Consider the following 20,722-nt stretch of genomic DNA (forward strand, 5'->3'; position numbering starts at 1 on the left):
TACGTGACCTACAGTTAATTACTGCACAGGTTTTTAGGGGATAACATATAATGTTTATAGATGAGACAAACAGAGATGGATAATGGATAATGAATCCAGTTAAATTTTGGATTCATTGCCAGTTGGATTGAAAATATAAAATAATAAATTATACAGAGAAAAAAAAAATTATTTCTGGCCTTTCTTCTCTCTCTTTTTCTGTTCAGCGTAGCCTTTCTAAATCTCTCTTGTAAATGAGTTTACAGATGGCACAAAGGCCTTGATTATTAGCTCCATCCATTTGACTTTGGGCAGAGAACCGTAAGAATCACCAGCACATAGAGCGAAAGCATCTGTTGAATTGGCCACGGTTACAGAGAAACACAGCAAACACTCTCACTGCAGCTCTGTGACACACACACACACACACACACACACAGTCACTGTTTGAGATGAGTCAACTTTCTGTCCTCTATAGACAGTGCCTATATCCATCCCTGTCGTATAGTTATTTCTAATTCTGAGGTCTCCTGAGAAATAGGAGTTGTGTAATTATCATTATGCTTTTGGCCCTGTTTTTATTCAAAACGGTCCACTCACACTTAACACATCCAACATAATGGTGTTTTAGGAGCTGCTCTTGCTCTCACTATAAATTGTAGAATTCAGAGATATGACAATATTTATATTTTGTGTCATGTACCATTAACGTATAGGTTGCTTTTGATTAACTGTACAGAATATAACACCCCTATCAGTTGGTAGTGATAGTCGCTATTAACTGGATTTAGTCACAGCTGGAAAACTAAATTTTAGGCACATCCAGTCCATTATTTTAATAAGTTTTTAAATAATTATCTTCCAATGTCTGTGTATATTCAGTTTCATTGTGTATTCAGATCTGTCCCACAACAAACACAACGAATCCAAATTAGCACAACACAATGGAAACAAGCCACAACACAACATAAACAAGCCGCAACACGATAAAAGCAAAACACAATGGAAACAAGCCATAACACAGCCAAATTAGCACAACACAACAGCTGCAACACTATGAAATTAGCAAAACTCAACTAAATTAGTCTTATGTGTTGTGTTGTGGCAATTATATTGTGTTGTGCATTACTGGGCCACCACAGTACATATACAGTTAATATAATATTAATATAATTAATATAATTTTATATACACCATGTCTTCATGAGCATAATTGAAGTTTGTTGTTGTTGTTGTTGTTGTGTAAAAGACCTTCAATTGTCCTCAGTTTGAAAAGATGGATCTCATTTGGACTGCCATGAGTTTGAGAGGATGATGATGACACATTCATTTTTGGGTCCTTTAAGACCCTAGTTGACTTCAGGTTATTCAGTGGCCACAAACCCCCAAAAAGTTTTGGATGTGAGAAGTGAGAGCGTCTCACGGCTGTAAACAAGAAATATGGATGTCAAATTGCATCCTGAGACAACTAGTATTTCAAGTTGGTCCTACCGAGGCTACACAGATTTATTGCAAAATCACGACATGACTTTTTCAAAGGTGAATCTGGTTGTAGAATGTAGTTGTAATGCCCACTAATCCATAAACAACTGTACAGTAAAATATAAAACGAGTACTGACAACCATATTTACATTAAGATGTGGCCAATCTCTGAACTGATGCTTGAGGTTGTTTATCACTTCCTGCTGTTATTCATATCATAGGGCTGAGTGCTAAGGAGAGGAGAAATGAGCAGAGTGCCGAAAGTGAGGGGGATGATGAAGAGAAAGAGAGATTCGAGGGTGTTCAGGGCAGAAATAGCAGTGAGGAAGTAGGACAGGTGCAGCAGGGCCCCAGCAGATCTGTCCTTCACTACAGACTCTACACTGGGGCTCTACCTCTCATATGTAAATAATAATTACTCTCTGTGTACTTAGAGTGAGTCGGTTCTCATTCATACAGATTAGAGCTGGATATTCCTGCTTGAGGAAATAACATACAGCACACGTGGTCTACAGCTAGAGATCTCTGGATTTTTCTTCGAGAACTGTATTGAATTAAGGACCATTATTAATGTAGATGAAGAGAATGAGTTGAATGAAACTTTCTATAAAAGCCTTTGAGATTTTAGGTATTACATTAAATGGTACTACATTTGGTATCATTTTACCATTATATTCCCATACATTTCACACAATATTTCTTTTTTCACCATTTATAAACTATCCATTTGCTGAACTATACAGACATCTCAGATGTGACTGTGATGAGGTGGCAAAACCAGGGATAGCAACACCATACAGATTCATAATCAGTATTAATATGTGATTTCTTACACATGTCAATATCAAAGAGATTTCTTTAAAAAGACTAATTGTAAAAACATAAAATATCAGCTGATACTTCTGATCTTTTTCCTTATCACGTTAAAAACCGAACAAAAAACAAAAATATATAGCGAATTAGTAAACTTAACACTGATTTGAAATATGCCATCTTTGCTGATTAAACTTTTTAAATCAAATTTAGCTGTAAATGCCATTTGACTCCTAATATGATGAAATATTTTAGACTTAAATATTGCTCAAATTTGTTTTGTCAGAACACAACTGATGAGTAATTTTTAATTGGCAGTGCTAGAGAAAGAGTTTTTTTTTTGTCTGCAGTGTAAAAGAGAAACAGAAACAACGGTAGAAAGAGAGTGATGCCTGTTTCTCTAACTATTCCTAAAGATGAGTCAATCTCGTCCTTTCTCCCATCAAGTCCTATCAAGACTCTCCATCTCCAACTTTCACTGTGTGTTTAAGTATCATTGTACTGTTAGCTATAAACTGTAAATGTGCACACACCACGAACCATAAAAAAAAAAAAAAAAAAAACACACAAATCCACTCAAATGCATGTTTCTGCTTTGGAAATATTATTTTGTCTCTATTCACTTGCCATAGTAGACTGGGCAAATAAGACATGACCTGAATTATGTTTAACCTTATGTTTTATTTTCTGGAAGAACATGACCTAAGGGAATTAAAATGTAGTTCACCCAAAAATTTTACATTTTGTCATCATATACTCAGCCCTCATGTCATTCCAAACCGGTATGATTTTCTTGCTTCAGTTATTAAATATATATATATATATATATATATATATATATATATATATATATATCATGGCCGCTCTTTTCAGTGTAATGAAAGTAAAAAACTGTGGCTGTATCATAAAGTATTGTGGTTCATGACATGTTCTCTATATTTTAAGTTTTTTATGTGTGTCTGTGAGGAACAGACTCCTCAGTGCATTCATCAGGAACTATGCCATGCCAAATTCTTCCAAAAAATGTTCTTTTGAACCTTTCCAGTGAACGAGTTGATCCAGTTTCAGAGTGTTCAGCACAAAACTTTTCTATTGTTTTGCTATAGGCCTACTTAAAATATAATGCACAAATTGTATGGACTATTATACTGATGTCTTTAAAATAATTTTAATGTGCCTTTCAAAATGTGAAAGCTCAATTGTAATTGCATGTAAAACTGGATTCCACAGTAAGTTACAAAGATTTGGAAGAACATGAGGGTGTGTAAATGATGACAGAATTTTTACTTTGTTACTTTATGAAGATATATTTTGGCCAAACAACTTTAAGCACCTATTTGACAAGGTTAATGGAAGTCGATCGGAACCAAACTCGGTGGGCATGTTCGACTCATTGCCCTAAAGGTCTGTAAGTATTTTGAAAGAAATTGCCCACAACATTGTCACCTCCCACAGAACACAACAAAGCAATTTGATTACAGCGACACCTATTTTCCAAAAATGATAATGCATCATTTTACTGGAGTTTTACTGGCTGTTTCAATTACACTCTTCCAATAATTGCTTTTCTTACTCGTTGCATTTGGTCTGATGCTCCATGCCATGCTTAGCTCCTCGCTGTGGAACTTTTATTAACGATTTTCAGCCATTTCAATTACAATCATGCAATTATTAATTTCATTATTCATTGTTGCATTTGGTCTGATGCTACATATGCTTAGCTCCTGATGTTGCCGCTGGAATGCTTGGCCCCGTGATTGCTGCTTGCAGCTATATTTTCAAAATATTAATATAAATCAAAGAGTCACAATGTCAATATAAACCGTAGTATATATGTGTCTACACTACAGGGTGTGCATTTCTATCAACAGACCATAATGAAATGTTCTGCAGCCACTGTAATATAACCAACAGGACTTATGTCCTATTTGAATAACCACAAAGTTAAAGCCTGCCATAGTTGCTGATAGATGCTCTTTTGTTGACAGTAATATGTTAGTAAGAGTGTGCTTGAATCAGTGCTGGCGATACAATGGAAAATCCAGGTGGAAGATATGTTAGTTCCCAGCGCTTTTTCCCCCGAGGAGCTCTGGCAGCGCTCTCCCTTCTCACAGGTCTGATTGATGAAGTGTAAATCGAGTGAGCAGAAGCTTCTGGCTGCCAGAGAGCTCACAGGTGAACAGGCTGGTTGCCATGAGCTGTTTCTATATATTACGCCGTGGCTAGGAGCTATAATCTAATGCTCCTCCCTCTTTCTTTGGAGTAAAACCAGAGCTGCACCCTACTGTTTGGTCAAATGTAGCGTTGAAAACAGAAGAGGCTTAGGTCTTTGCATTACTAGTAGTTTTTTTTATGCTAACCAATGGATAACTAAATTTATTAGAATTCAAAGGTACAGCACGCACATCCTAAACCTTAAAACTGGGTGCTGGTGTAACTTTAGGTAACTAAATTTATTCTCACACAATTCATCTGTGGGTAAAAATGTGGGATGCAATTAGATGATATTATTTACATTTATGCATTTTTCTGCTAGGTTTTTTTTTTTAATACAAAACAAAATGACTTAAATTGCATCTAAGCTACGTATATCAGTTAAATTTGGGAATTGAACCCATGACATGTTTCTAGCACCATGATCACAAGATGCAAATTATAGTTTGAAAATTGTAATGTAATTTGGTTGGTAATTTAGATATAGGGTATAACAGATGGAAAATGATGGGGAAAAACATTCTGCAAATGGAAACTAGGGATATCTAATAAAAACTATATTTATAGAATTTCTATATAAATACTTTGCATAAATTGCATATTAAATATGAAGATGATCAAATTGAACTTAAATTCTTGAGTTTTTATTTATTAATTCATCTATCCCAATCAGTGAAAAAAATAATGTGTTATAAATTAAAAATGTAAAAAGGTTTAGGCAGCTAGTTAAAATAGGACCTGAACTACTAATAAAATACTGTGACCAGAATACCATGTTAATATATTAATTTATTAAAAAATAAATGAATGTATGCATACATAACATCAATTTACATCCATGTCACTAGAAGGGCTTTCCTTTACCTTCTCTTGCCTCTTCTCTGTCCTGCACAAGCCCTCTCTTTCATCAGTCCTGGTGTTTCACCATGGCTACATGTTCTTCTTACATGTGCTTGTGTGTTTGAAGATCCCAAAGTGAATGGTGAGGCAGCTAAAGCAGCGCTGGCCAATGAAGATTGTCCCCACATAGACCAAGTCATTTCCCCTGAGGACGGCCAGATCTTTAACTCAAGCGAGCCACGAGGAGACACTCCGTGTTTTCTGCTAAACGTCGGCAGACGATCCACAAACACGGGCACCCGAGTGAGAAAGGGTATGTAACTGCTGTGTATATGCTCAGGCTATTGCCTGACAAACATACACACACGCACACACAGACACACACACACGCACAGATGTACATATCAGGTGCATTACACAGTAAGTAAAGAGAGTACAAACATACAGACAAGCAGAGCTCGCCCACAACAGACAGTTTATAATAATGCAGTTTAATAACTGCAGTTAAAGACCAAATTTGTACAAACAAAAAAAAAAAAACTCAGCCATCTCAGACTTTAGTCAGATGGGCTCAAAAAATGCATCTTCTGTTGAAATTTTTACTTCCATTTGTTATTTTATTATCTTTCAAACAATACAGTGAGCATTTTTCAAATGATTAAGACCCTACCCTGCACGCTCAGATCCTTCCACAAGTCACATTTCTCCAACCCTCTTCTCTTTTAACATATTGTAAATAAGTTTTTTTCCACGCCACGCTGCATTACATCAAACTCATATTAACACACATACAGCTGCCTCCTGGGGCCAACCTTAATCTTCCCTTTTTTTCTGTTTTTCTTCGTTGTTTGTTTGTTTTTTACTTGTTTCTTCCACCACTGTACATGCCTGTGGTCTGTCTCTATGTTTGTACCTCCTTCCATCTCTCCCTCTCCCCCGTCTTCCTTATGCTACCCGATTGGCTCATAGCCGGAATGTTCTCAGGGAGGTCAGGGGCGGAGCCGGCCGGCACACAGGGTTACCCTCTGCTGCAGCTAGGCTGGGCGCACAGCCCAGAAGACGGCCATGCCAGGGTCACCACCTGAGATCCATGTCTGTTTCGCTGTCATACACTCAAACCACTCACAGCAGCCTTAGATAAATAAAAGGCCCCTACCGCCTATGTAGCTTTACAGGCTTTCAATTAACATCAGCAAATGTAGTGTTATAAAAACAAACACACGTTCATGTTATCTCAGACCTGTTGTAGTATGACCTTTAACCCCTCCGGTATGAATAGACTAAAGATGATCTTTCCACAATGACACCACTGAGAGCGAAAAAAATAAACTGGCCGTTTCTGATCACATTCAAAAGAATATCCTGCCATCATCCACCAATTTGTCATGTGATCATTTTCTAATCAATGGCGCTGTCTGTCTGTGTCTTATGACATGTTGCTCTGTGTGAGCATGCTCTGTTTGAATTCAGATCTTACCCACAGCCAAAAGCACCACAAGTTGATCAACATCACCACCAAGTAGAACTACACACACTGTTCCCAACAAATATGTGTTTTTTCATTGTGTGTTCTACTGTATGTGTATGTGTAAGTTTATGAGTGTTTTGAGATGTGTGTGTGTGTGTGCATGCAGTGCTTCAGAGTGCACTGTTATTTTTTCTGTAGCATTATGTTGTGCAAGTGTTGGGGCAGTCCTGCAGCCTTGCTGTACAATCTGTCCTGATACCTGCATGATATTGGATGAGAAAGTGAAGACTTGGTTTTGCACAATGGCAAAGAATATGATGGTGTAGATATACCACTGACATATGTGACATGCTCTTTCATTTCACGTCAAAAGTCCAAAAAAAAACATTCATGGAGAAATGTGAAAATCAAAAAAAAAAAAAAAAAAGAAAAAAAAAAAGAAAAACAACTTTTAGGTTTTCTTTTTTTGTTGTTTTAGAAATTATTAAAGTCTCTTTTTTTCAAATTATTTCAGTTTTATGATGAAATTCGACAAATTCCCCCTGCCTCAGTTCAAACAGTAGCACAGTAGCACATAAATGCATGTGAACTGATCTCCTCTTTATTTTTTAGTAGCGAACATGAATGAACATTAGATGGTGTGCTGATACAATAATTGTCCCTTAAGTAATTGTCCAATACATTTTTATACGATTGAAAGGCGTCAATTAAATGGCTTATTTCACTTTATGATAATAAAAAATAATGTTTTTAATAAATTAAATTGTTGAAAAGGAAAATAAACTTGTTAAATATATGCACTATAAGTGCAATTATTTTTTTCTTAAAATGTTTCCACGTCATCGTAATTATTTATTTATTTAAAAAAAAAAATTTATCAATTTCCCAAAAAAGTATGAAAAGATAATTGTTTATGACAGCTAGTTATATAATTTGAAAGCTGAGACTTTCATTTTCTCATTGTGCATATACAGTACTTAAAATGTGTTTCTTGTCAAAATGACTCAAAATGATGGAGCAAGTCATATAGAGACTTTGGAAAAGTGACAGAAACTGAGGGTCTGACTCTGACAAATCATTGGACTTGGATTCTTGGTTGCCTTAATTTCAAGTATACCAGTTAATTCAAATTTCTAGATCAACGAATTTGTAAACTTCTCAATACTATCTGTAACATTTGCCTTGCAATCCACAGCCTTCTTTGCTCACTCTAATGCCAGATTAACCAACCGATCTTTGTGCATGCCCTCTCAGTGATTGCATGCCGTATTAAACCCTTTAAACCTGACCCAAAGCAGCAAACATGGTGTGGAGCAAACTGACTGTTGTGTCTCAGCAACTGCCATGTGCACATTTTTCTCCACTAAACCAAGGTTATCAAAAGTCCCGAAGCCTGGGCACCATAACCAGCAAGGCCCGAACGCTGGCCGAGGTGGTATCGCTGTCCACCGGGTCCTGCGTCCCACCTGTTCTCCTGCGGCGGTCCCATTCTCCAATTCCCTCCATTCTCTAAGAAACTGAGCAGTTGTGTAGTTAGAGCTGTCTCCCTGGGTCTTCCTCCTGCTCTGCTGCCTCCTGTTCTCTGCACTGTTTGATTTGGTCTGGTCTGTCTTGTTCTCTGGTCCTTGTTTTCTGGAGCTGTGTTTTTGTCTCCTCTTCCTCTTCCGTCTGTTTTGCTTGTTTCTTGTCTTTACGTACCGACTCTCAACTCATACAAAGCCATCAGAGAGAAAGAAAACCTCCAAATGATCTCAGGGGAATTTTTAAGGATTTCCTAATTACAAGTGTTTAGCAGACACAGTAAAAGAACTGGGATGAGAAAGGTAAACCTTTCTATTCTAGCACACAGTCGTTGTTCCTGGAACCACTTCAGTACTGGAAAGACTTGCATCCTCCCTTCAAACAATAGAAATAATGATATTTTTAAGGATTTATGAATATTTACTTATAAATTCTCTCCTGTCTGAGTATATTCTCACATAAAACCCTTTCAGACATCTGAAAGCCTTTTATCGGTTTCGTCTTTTGGTTTCGTTTCACTGTTTAATTTTTACTGTACTTCCCCTTTGCTCTGGTGGAGTCTTCCTCCCTTCTTTCTTCATCACCTCATTGACAAGACCCCAGGTAGGAGGTATCAAGACTACCTTTGTCTCGCTGTCCTCAACAAATGTCTCTCCTTCCTCTGCACTTCTTTCACTATCCCTGTGAATTTCTGTCCATCCCTCTTTCTCCGACTTCTTTAGCCCTGGATTTGCGAAAGTAACCCAAATGAACAGTTTTACAATGCAGACAAAAGGGAAGTCTTAATTTCTCAGCCCATTTCCTCCTCATTCTGTGAGCTGAATGAAAACAAGGCCCAATGGCAGGATGACCCTGAGCAATCCCATCCTTCCCTGTATTTTCTACTGCAGATCCCTGCAAAGAGGAAACTGCCCTAGTTAAGTATATGCAGTCAGAGGTGCTCAAAGTGACCTGAGAAGGCAGCAGAATCTCAAAACCTTGGTTTCCCTTCTCACAATGGCCAGAGGGATTTCAGGCTGGAGTCCAAAGGAAGGATGTATATGTAGAAAGGAAGCACAATAGAGGATGTTGTAAGTCGACGCAGTGGCAAGCATTTTTATCCAGATTCCGTCTGTCTGAGGAATCTCATGGACCAGGACTTTTTTTAAGGAAAACCTTAAGGACCATCGACTGAAGAGTGCGATGAGTGGATGGCTTGAAAGCCGGCAAAATGAGATTTATCATCATAATACTAATGATAGTACATGCAGTGACAGATGTAGTGGACTCTTACCTGTTCATTTTAGCATGAGCTGCATGGTGTTACATAAAAAAAGAGGAAAATATTCTATATCTGTAATGAATCTGTCTGTACAAAACAAATATTTTCTTTTCAAGAGTTCTTGACTTTTGCAGAATTGACATGTAGCCATGGATAATGAGATGTTCAGAGACCATGTTCTTTATTTCAGCCACTGATTTCTTCATTTCGTCTTTGTTGTGAACCACATGACTCAGCTCTGGTCACATTGACCTCAAATTCTGAATGAGACGCTAGTGGTTATTGCCGTCAGATAGATTGTAAATTCCACTTTTCAGCTTTGTTTCTGTCTGGCATGCTTGTGATTCTGGATCTTATAGAGAAAAAAAAAACTGAGCAAAATACGTTATTTTTCTGTTTTATGTCTTACTTATTGGTGAATAGATCCTGTGGAAACTGTCGTGAGCAACTGTTTATTTCACATATCAAGTGAAAACTTTTAACAGTGTTATTTTTGGAGAAAAAAAAAACATCAAAAAATGAGAAAAAAAAACGCATCCTGTCGAGATGTTCCACATTGTCTCTCATTATTTTTAGGTACTAAAACACAAAGAAAAGCAAAAAGACAAATGTATATTTACATTATAAGAGAACTGTATGCAATTTAGAGGAAAAACAAATGCATGCACTATGTTATGCAACAATAACTGCATAGAAAAACAGGAAAACATGACTACAACCATAGCATGAAATAAATTTTCTATGAAACCTGTTAGAGGGCTTGGGTTTGTTCTTTTTATTTGTGTTTTTTTTTTTTCATTGATTGCAGTGGAATGTGTGTTTTAGTTCGGTTTCTCTCATTGGACGATGTACCAATCCTCTCTTTGACCTGAAGTCGACAGGCACAAAGAGTTGAATTGGAAGGTCTTTGATGCGAGTGAAAAGAAAAAGAAAACATGTCTCCAGGTGGAGCAGCATGGCAGACTGCACTGATGAGCATGGTGATGAATTAAACCATTAACATTTGAAGGAAACAGTGAAACACCTGCATGCTGTGAACGAGCTGAAGTTTTGAACAAGCGATGTCTACATACACTCTGCTCAATGAGGTATGATGCTAAAGCCTGCCTTATACGCCTGCTAAACGTGCTTGCTAGCAGACCGCATTAACGTCACTCTCTGCTCTCCTTTCATCCCTTCTCCTCCTGACCCCTTCCATGTCTCCTCTGTGCTGGCTCGCACGTCGTCCCGCACCCTCTTCACCCGTCTTTGTTCTAGGTGTCTGGGTAATAACTCGTCTGTTGTCTCTCTTCTTTTTCATGTCTGTAGAGGCTTCTCGGCAGGGCCGGCACAAACCGCCTGCAGACTCTGTGTGTGTCATGAATCGTGGTGTTCCAACCACTGTGTGCATGGCCCAGAACACCCCTCCCACTTCTTGATAGCGCTCTATAAGTCTGTTTGTTGTACACGAATGGGTGGAAGACCCCTTTCTACACATTTAAATGTATTTCAACAGGACTTATTTTGTGGTCTGTGGCGGATAGTACTGTTAACTTGTAGTGGTGGTGTGTAATATGTGTATTTGAGTGCATGCGTGTTAAATATGTGTGTGTTTTTGTACGTGTGTCTGTACTGTAAATATGCTTTTTGTGTTGCCCACGCTTGCGACTGAATATTTAGAGTATCTAGTGTAATCTTTACAGGGTTATAAGGTCAAACCTATCCAATAACTTGTGGTGAATCACAACTAATATTCACAAAGCTGCCTTTAAATTAGATTGAGCTCAAACTAATGATGTTGTTCTCTGTTGTGCTGCTGCTGTAAGTCATCAGTTGCCTTTGTTTGCTCTTTGCACTTTTACAGTAAACTTTTACATTCCGGGGCTCAACAATAAGAACTCTTTGAAAATATATGAATTCATTTCCTTACATCAAAATTTACAACAAATACATTATTAGGTTTTTAAATGTTTTATAAAAGGGGTTGAAATTCTATCATTGTTTATGCCACCTTATGTTGTTCCAAATTGATGGCGCAATTTCATCCTATGGAACATGATAGAAGATAGAATGTTCATTTCTCATTGACTCATACTGTATTTTTGTCCATACAGTGGTTGTCAATGGGAAATGGGTTTCTAATATTCTTCATAATATGTTCTGCTGAAGAAAGAAATGCATACAGGTTTTGAGCAACATCGAGGGTAAATTGTAACAGAATTTTAATTTTTGTGTGGACCAATTTTTAAAGAAATTTCAGTTTGTTAGTAAGACAAATAACCTTGATCTTGGTGGCCTTTTCCAACAGATTTTGCAAACCTTTTCTATGTATTTCTGTATATAGGGATCAATAAACACTGACAATATAGCTTTGGTCTGACTGATCATCTGACAACTGAGGCAAACCCCTGAGCCCTTATTGTTGAGCCCTGTATTTGCTTGGTTTATAAATGTTAGTGGACAAATTGTATGTATTTATAATGTTCTTAATTCCATTCTAACTCTTTCTTTCCTTGAACCCAGCAAGGACATCAGTATACTCCAGTGAAAGCAAGTGGTTATTTAAATGGAGTGAGATTTTAACCAGAAAGTGTCAAAACACATTGATGTGTTCTTTTAAAATCATTTAAAAACTGACATCAGAATATCTATATCCAGTTAGTTTGGAGTTAACTCACTGCCAATGAGTAAGACATGTTTTTACTGAGTTTTTCAAATCTACAGTTGAAGAAACCAGATTAAGAAGTAGCAATACTTACTAAGAATCTTTGTTGCAAATGTTGTATTGAATGAGACTTTAATTCTCTCAAATGGATTTCAAAATAGATAACATTTTGTTATCACTAAACTAAACTAAAACAGTACATTTAATACAATCTTAAATTTTCACAAGTAAAAACCATCTGCCTTTTAATTATTATTTTTTTACATTATAGCATAAGGCTACACTTTTTTAGATTGAGTGGTTCACTTTAAACCGAAGAGAAGCTCACAGATAAATGTATTTTTATTTTAAAGGGGTCATGAACTTAGAAACCAAATTTCCATTCCTCTTTGCACAAATAAGAGATCATTGTAGTATAAAAACATCTTGTACCTTTCAAAACTCAAAACTCTCGTTAGTCTAAAAACAGCTTATATTGAAGGCAGTCTGCCAAAACGACAGCTTGTGGAATGTACAACTCTATGATGCAATAGTGTGGATAAGCACTGCCTCCGCAGAAGAAGATCAACGCCTGCTTCTACAGCGCTGCCTATTTTGTCCTGCCCACCGTTTCATGCACATGTAGTGTTAATGAGAGAGGTGAATGCGCAGATCTATGCAGAAACCAAACAATAAAGATGCTCCAAAAACAAGAGGCTGTGCAGTGCAAAGTTGTGGAAAAAAACTTTGCATTGCTTTTATTCTGATCCAAACATTTGGAAAGAGTGGATGAACTTTATTTTTAATTAAGTTCCAGAACCCGTCAGTAAGAACTTTGTTCACTTCATTTTCCAGCAGAAAACAAACAAGGCACAATTTGACAGGGATTTTTAAAAAGATCAAAACTCAAAGACAAGGCTGTGCCGACTACATTGGATCTGACAGCAATGTCACAACACAAGTGTGAGTAACTGTTTTCATTACGTGTCACTATATTGCTTTGTCTGTTATAACAGATCATTTGATATGTACTGAGTATTTACGAAGTTTAAACCTAAATCACAGCAGTGTCTATCATTGAAGGCTGTAGGCTGTCAAACATACACAACTTTTAGCCAATCATATAGCAGTGGGTGTTTACTTCCGAGTCTGAAATCTGCCACGCCTATTAAAACAGACGAGGGGCGACAAAAACAGGACAGAGACTAGCCTATAATTTCTAAATTATGATGTTTTTGAAGTGAAAATCTGTGCAAAATAAAAAACCAAGGCAGTTCATGACCCTTTTAAGAACAAGGGTTGAACCTAAATCTGTCACCAAGAATCTATATGTTTGTAAATATTACATTAATATTAACCTTTGCAAGGTTATTCTTAGGTAAATTTTTCCTCCCGTCCTTAGGTAGCCACTGTACAGTCCACATTTTTAGGGGGATTAAGAGATGCTATTAATGAATGCAAACTGCATGATGTTGATGGTAAATATAAAATTTACCCCCAGTTCCACGTGTGCATTTGAAAAAGTCAAATACAAGTATTTTATGAAAATAAACTATATAGGCATGATTCCAGTTACACAATGAGCTAAATATAACTGAATTCTGTTGAGAGGATGCTTCAAAGGCTGTTTTATTGCTTCGAACAGATTACCAGTTTTGTTGCTAATTGCAGTTATCAGCTTGACAGAAAGGCTGCGTTTCAAATGAACTCTCTATGATAACCTACTATTTATTTAACCAACTAAATGTTTAAGGGGGACTTCTAAGGATTTCAGTAAAGGCAAATAAGGTTTAATAAAAAATAAATGAACCATTTGAATAACTTTGTTGTATTTGTCCTTTTATATACTGTATATCTTTGAGACTTTGCATCATGGCTGTCGTATATGTCTAAATACATCCGAAAATGTGTCAAATGAAATGTTCCCATGGTTTGATTTATGATTTCGTCTTCCCTTATATCCATATTGACTGACAGGGAGCTAAATGCACGTGTGGCTCTGTGTGAGCGTGTCTGGGTGCAAGGGTCTGTGTTTTCTCTGTTTGAGTTCATGTACCCAGTTCTTTGCTCTGCTGCTGAGCTTTGATCTTTTCAGACTCTATGGCAACCTAGTTACCTAATAGGGACCGTAGCCATAGCAACACAAGTATGTGATCTGCTTTCAAGGGCAGCCCATTTCTCCCATACCTCCCTGCTGCCTGGTTACATTTGTATGTGCTATTTGGGTCTGCGATTCATCAGACACGTTCACACATCAGAACACAAAGTTCTTCACATAATTATCACTGATGCTATTCTATGTCAGCAACGGTATCATTACAGTCTGTTGCATCTGCCTACATAGATCTAATGCTGTTCACGAGGAACATAAACAAAACTAGTCTCTGTGGGTAATTGGCGTATTTATATCGATAATTACCTCGCCAGTAATTACATACCTGTGTTTATATGTGTGCATGAAATCTCAACCTGGGTTATTAATCTTTTCCAATTGTGGTTATCATAAATTACCATCTACACACCCTGACACACAAAGCGACTGATCACCTGTAAAATTCTGGAGGATGGCCTGAGTTGAGGTAAGGAGACAAATAGTAACACTTCTGACTTCAGAGCACTGCACCAATGGGGTTTAACCTGCAGGAACAGCAAAGCCTCTATGGCAGAACTGACAGTGCCCAACCAGTGCCAGGAGTCCTTATGAAGAGTTAATAATAAAAAAAAAGACTGCTTTTATTGCCACTTAATGGAGTAGCATTTTAGAGTTCAAGTAATAAATATAAATCTATTTCCAAACTGTGTGTGTGTGTACCTGGTACCAAACAATTATAGTAATACCAGTAATTTAGTCATTTTTAACCTTGTCGGACAATTTTATTTTTTTTGGTCCCCATGAGAAAAACCACTTATTCACAACAACTTTTTTTTGCGAGGGGGGGTCTAAAAATGCTTTCTGTTAGGGGTATGGTTAGGGTTAGTGAACAGAATATGCAGTTTGTACAGAATAAAATATATTATGTCTATGGGAAGTCCTCATAAAATGTGAGCATGAAACCAGTGTGGGTGTGTGTGTGCGCACATATGGAGGTTTTCATATGAAAGAAAATTTATACTTTTATTCATTTCATGGTTGAAATTCATTTGTTTAAAACTGACAGTAAAGACTTCTATCACAACAATAATTGTGTTTTTCAATGATCTACTCAAAGAATTCTGAAAAATGTTTCAGGGGTTCCACAAAAATATAGGCCGCACATACACACACACATAGACAGACAGATATGTATTATATCTTATATATCCATTTATACCTGGGTAACATCTAGCTTAAGTGAGCATTGTGCAAAGGGAAAATAGTGTATATTTTGGTATATTTTTGTATATGTATGATCTTACAATTCCATAAAAATGGTAACCTTGAAGCCATGGGTTTAAGCATATGGCACTAAAGTGAATAAATCTCAGCTGACAGCAAATCAGACAAGTCAATTTTTCATGTCTTGCACTGTCCTTTCTTTAAATATTACAAGAGAAACCTTTTCACTGATACAAAGATCAATACTGTGCTTGGGAATAGGGCAGATTTCTCTTGCAGGTTGGACTCCAGCTAGATTTGAAATCAGGAAATCCCTGGAGGGACTTACTTGTCCTTGGAGCCATTATATCTCAGAGGGATTAGGAGATCAGATTCCGAGGATATTCCAATTTTAAAATAACTGCTGTTTATATAGCTCAGGTAATTTCCTTAAGTGAATGATATAATTACATGTTTGATGACAGGACTTCTTCCTAGGCAGGGCATAACCTCCTATGCTACTCACTGGAGTTGAGTAATGAGCTGAACTATCTTTGACTGTGCTGATGATGAGGCTGAAGGCCACTGAGCATGTGCAGTAAGTCTGCTCAGGGCCTTCTGCTGCTCGTGCTCTTACTTCATCTTCCTGTGCTGTCACAGGATGGCCTGCCATCGAGCAGCCAGCCCTGAAAGTTTAATGAACACCAATTAAGCCTTCACAATCGCTTAAGTGGTTTGGACTACCGGCAGTAGAGATAGAGAAGCTCTGGGAGGAGATAATGAAGAGAGAGATAGAAATAGGGAGTAAAATGGAAAAAGAAGTTGATTATATAAGGTTATAAATACAACTTTAAAATCTATATATTTTTAAATTACGATAATATTTTCTTGATGGTATTTTGCTCTCACTAATATTATATAGAAAATAATATCATTACCAGGTTGTTAAAATGAATGTCAAAATATTTAATAAATCCAATAACGTAGTAGCTCATGTGCTTCCCTTTATTATTATACCTTAACATGAATGATAAAACATATCTTTTTTTATTAGTGTCATTCTGTAATCTTGAGAGCAGCCCTGACTGCATGCCCACATGAAACATTGACACATGTGCATTTCATCTACAGCTCTTTGCTGTCTGCCCTTTTATATCTCTTCTGGTGGGAACCCTGTAAAGCAGCCAAGCCCCCTTTGACTCTCTATCGCTCTCATCTTATCTCTTCTATGACTACAAAAGGAGCACTGGAGTGTGTTATACAGATTTTTTACTGCCCCACTGGAATAAGCTTGAAATGCACACTAAGTTTATAGAATATGCAAATAGGAAAACTTAATTGTTTTTTAGCCAACATATGTAGCATTACTGCTGCAAACTGACTGAGACTCGTGCATCATAAATTTGGTATACAAATACAAAATAATTGCATGAATTATCTAAGTCTCTGTGCAATGCACACAATATAAGCAAAATCTAAAGAACCCCATACAGACTGGAATGTTCTTTAAAATGCAATGTGACATGTTTTATTGTCATGGTGCATGCCATTTTTATGAAACCAAAGATCATTGATTTTTAATTTGGCTGTCTACCAGAAATCTCCAGAGGACTTCTGAACGTTTTGTTGTTGGAAGCGGTTCTGGAAACAGTCGAAGTACTCTGATGTTAGTGCTCCTCCATTAAATACAGTCCAAGTATCTCCTTAATCACAAGATATAATGTGCCTGAAATGAAACCTTGAAATGTAGGCTACTCAGGTGGTAATCTAATTACATGTATTCTCATCTGTAATAAAAGGGGATCCCGGAAATATCCCAAATTCTTCTTTGACCTAATAATCTGAAACACTTTGACTCTCATGTTATTTCAGAAAGACGTGTCTGGAGATATAATGTAAAAAGAATATTTCTCAGTGAAAATCAGCATGTTTAAAGAATTATGCTGCATTCACGTCATATCGTAATAACCCTCATTTTGAGATGGCAACACATGACGTTCTGCTGTTCACATCCTTGGACTAGGACACTAATATTTTTTACCATCAATGCCTAAACATAGTGCGCAATGAATTGAAGTTGTAATTACGAGTCGAGTTCTACGAAGACGTTAACTTTTTACAAGTTGGTATCTTTTAATTACTGTAATTATGATGCGGCAACGCGCCAAGACTTACCTGGCTAAATAATTCTTCTTCTTCTTTGGTGTTTCGTTAGTGTTTGGCAAACCAGCTTATAGGTGCATTACTGCCACCGACTGGACTGGAGTGTGGATCAGGAGGATATGCATCAAAGGATGAGAGAAGAGTATAACTGCAGCCTGGAGATCTCCAAATAGGGGCAGGAACTCCAAAATAGGGTGTGGCTTCCTCCCATTGAGAGACAGGCGCATCCACTTCAGTGCAAACTCTGCCCCACCAACTTTTGTATATTAAAACTGGCAAAGTCCTGGCAAGATCCTTTTAATTCATACTTTGCATGTGACGTCACAAATACTGGCTGGAAATACATATAAATACATACAGCCAGACGGAGGTGCCGTGACCTAAGCCTAGAACTCCCTCTGCTGATGTTTTATCGTAGGCTACACAGACATGCTTTCCAAAATGTGAAACACTTCAATAATTAATGAACCAGTCTGCATACTACTATAGGCTAACTTAAAATCAATTGATATTGATAACCCGGGGACAGTTCTTGTGTCACAGTTGATGTGCACATCAAGACATTTAAAGGAATATAAATAATAATTGCACTACAGTACAGGGTCCAGTTTAATAACAAGTTGTCCATGTGTCAGACACTTCACTATCTTGAGGCCACGAGTTACTTATCTTGAGGCCACGAGTTAGTATCTTGAGGCCACGAGATACTTATCTTGAGGCCACGAGTTACTTATCTTGAGGCCACGAGATACTTATCTTGAGGCCAAGAGTTAGTATCTTGAGGCTACGAGTTACTATTTTGAGGCCACTTGTTAGTATCTTGAGGCCATGAGTTAGTATCTTGAGGCCACGAGTTACTTATCTTGAGGCCACGAGTTAGTATCTTGAGGCCACGAGTTAGTATCTTGAGGCCACGAGTTAGTATCTTGAGGCCACGAGTTAGTATCTTGAGGCCACGAGTTAGTATCTTGAGGCCACGAGTTAGTATCTTGAGGCCACGTGTTAGTATCTTGAGGCCACGAGTTAGTATCTTGAGGCCACGAGTTAGTATCTTGAGGCCACGAGTTACTTATCTTGAGGCCACGAGTTAGTATCTTGAGGCCACGAGTTACTTATCTTGAGGCCACGAGTTAGTATCTTGAGGCCACGAGTTAGTATCTTGAGGCCACGAGTTAGTATCTTGAGGCCACGAGTTAGTATCTTGAGGCCACGAGTTAGTATCTTGAGGCCACGAGTTAGTATCTTGAGGCCACGTGTTAGTATCTTGAGGCCACGTGTTAGTATCTTGAGGCCACGAGTTAGTATCTTGAGGCCACGAGTTACTTATCTTGAGGCCACGAGTTAGTATCTTGAGGCCACGAGTTACTTATCTTGAGGCCACGAGTTAGTATCGAGGCCACAAGATAGTGATTTTTTTTTTTTTTTTTGACAAAGTGGGACCAGAGGGGCTCCGTAGCATAGCACATCCAGTTTAGTTTCAAAAATATATCATAAAGTAACTCTGTCGCCCCCCTCAGTACTGACTGCAGACCAATGCAACAGTGCACATCAAATTTGTTCAACCAGATGTGCGTTGTCCAGTAGCCTATCTGTTTTCTTTGGGGGGGGGAATCAGATCCAGAATCAGATCCAGAGGCTGAAATTTAACAAGAGCAGCATCAGCAAAAACGTCTCTATGTGGTATGTACTGAAACTGTATATATTTGCTTAGCGGTTTTGGAAAATGACTAAGTTCCACTTTGTCGTCTTTTTTTTTTTTTTTTTTTTTTTTAAAGCTGTACATGTGGAAAGTGCAGTTTGATGACAACATCGCATGTTGTGTACTTGATGTGCTTACGCGCCGATAGCTAAGTTCACAACACAGAGATATTTTAAGCAGTTTTACTCACCGCATGCGGTTCCAACACACGATCGTGACCCTTTTTCGTTGGGACTGCATTATCCTTAAGAAATAAACGATGTGCAAATCCAGCGTCAAACTGGGCCTTGTTTGTAAAACAAGCATCTTCGAAATGCAGGGGAACAAACACAAACACTTGTACAACTCCGTTGATGCTCTGTAAAAATAAACTCCATCCACTGGTCCCTTAATGCTGTTTCTCTTTTGGTAATCTATGCAGGGTTGTCTTGCCCTGGCAACCAAAAACACACTGCTTTTGTGACATTTCGCGACGCTCTCGCTCTGATCAGTGATTGTCTGTGCACAGCCTCTCTCTGCTCTGCTATACAGGAGCACTCGCTCTTCCGGCAGACGTGCCCTCAGGACCCATATAAGGAAATTCCGCTCCATCTAACGTCACACAGAGCCATACTCGAAAAAAACTTTCCGAAACTTGTGACAAACCGGAAGGACTATTTTTGGAACAGAAATACTCCTTCAAACCTACAACTTAATTTTTGAAACTTTGTCAATGTTTAGCATGGGAATCCAACTCTTTAACAGTGTAAAAAACTCAGTATGCATGAAATAGAATTTCACCCCCCCCCCCCCTTTAAGCCATGTGATTGACTCATTAGTGGGGTTTTTATGATATAAATCGTTCATATGATATAAACAAAATAGATATTTAGCAATTATGCACACATCAGCATTGTAGGTTCTTACAGTTTGCTTATATGTTTTAGCAATATTTGTGATTTTCACACAGCTGTAAACACAAAACTAGAAACACTATCGTTAAATGAAAAATAACTTACATCAAACCAAATGCAATCAACACAAAATAGTACTTTTGCACAATGACAGACACAATGGTTATTATCTCGATTTTTTACAGAAAATGTAATTTTAAGCAATTTAGGAAATATATGACTTGATTTTTGCAAACATAGCTCTGGGATTTCTTACCTGAATTTCAAATTTTATCGATTGTGTAACTTTCAAGTCAAGATATCACTGTAATACAACTGCATTGCCCCCTGCTGGCTACAGTATCACACTGCAGGATACAGTAACTTCAGTTATTGGCAAAAAAATTGTTTACAGGATAACAAATATATCAGAAGTGTGGGTTTTATGAGCTACTTTGTTTCAGTAATAACATGCGAGTCATTTGTATCAT

The 20,722-nt window shown here is 37.6% G+C and overlaps 1 protein-coding gene across 4 annotated transcripts in view; it reads left to right on the forward strand.

The window, feature by feature from the left end:
- Positions 1 to 13,003, forward strand: part of LOC113105989 (potassium voltage-gated channel subfamily C member 1-like) — a 35,061-nt gene extending 22,058 nt beyond the window's left edge. The window contains exons 3-4 of one of the 4 annotated variants that reach the window (XM_026267442.1): positions 5,457 to 5,642; positions 10,888 to 13,003. In XM_026267442.1, the coding sequence (XP_026123227.1) occupies positions 5,457 to 5,642; positions 10,888 to 10,997 (296 nt within the window). In that variant the 3' untranslated portion in view covers positions 10,998 to 13,003. Of the gene's footprint in view, positions 1 to 5,456; positions 5,643 to 6,298; positions 7,209 to 8,170; positions 8,436 to 9,208; positions 10,217 to 10,887 lie in introns of those variants that run through there. The other 3 variants (XM_026267443.1, XM_026267440.1, XM_026267441.1) reach the window with 3 other exon arrangements.
- Positions 13,004 to 20,722: the final 7,719 nt, after the last annotated feature.

This window comes from Carassius auratus, chromosome 7 (genome assembly GCF_003368295.1).
Source record: "Carassius auratus strain Wakin chromosome 7, ASM336829v1, whole genome shotgun sequence".
NCBI lineage: Eukaryota > Metazoa > Chordata > Actinopteri > Cypriniformes > Cyprinidae > Carassius > Carassius auratus.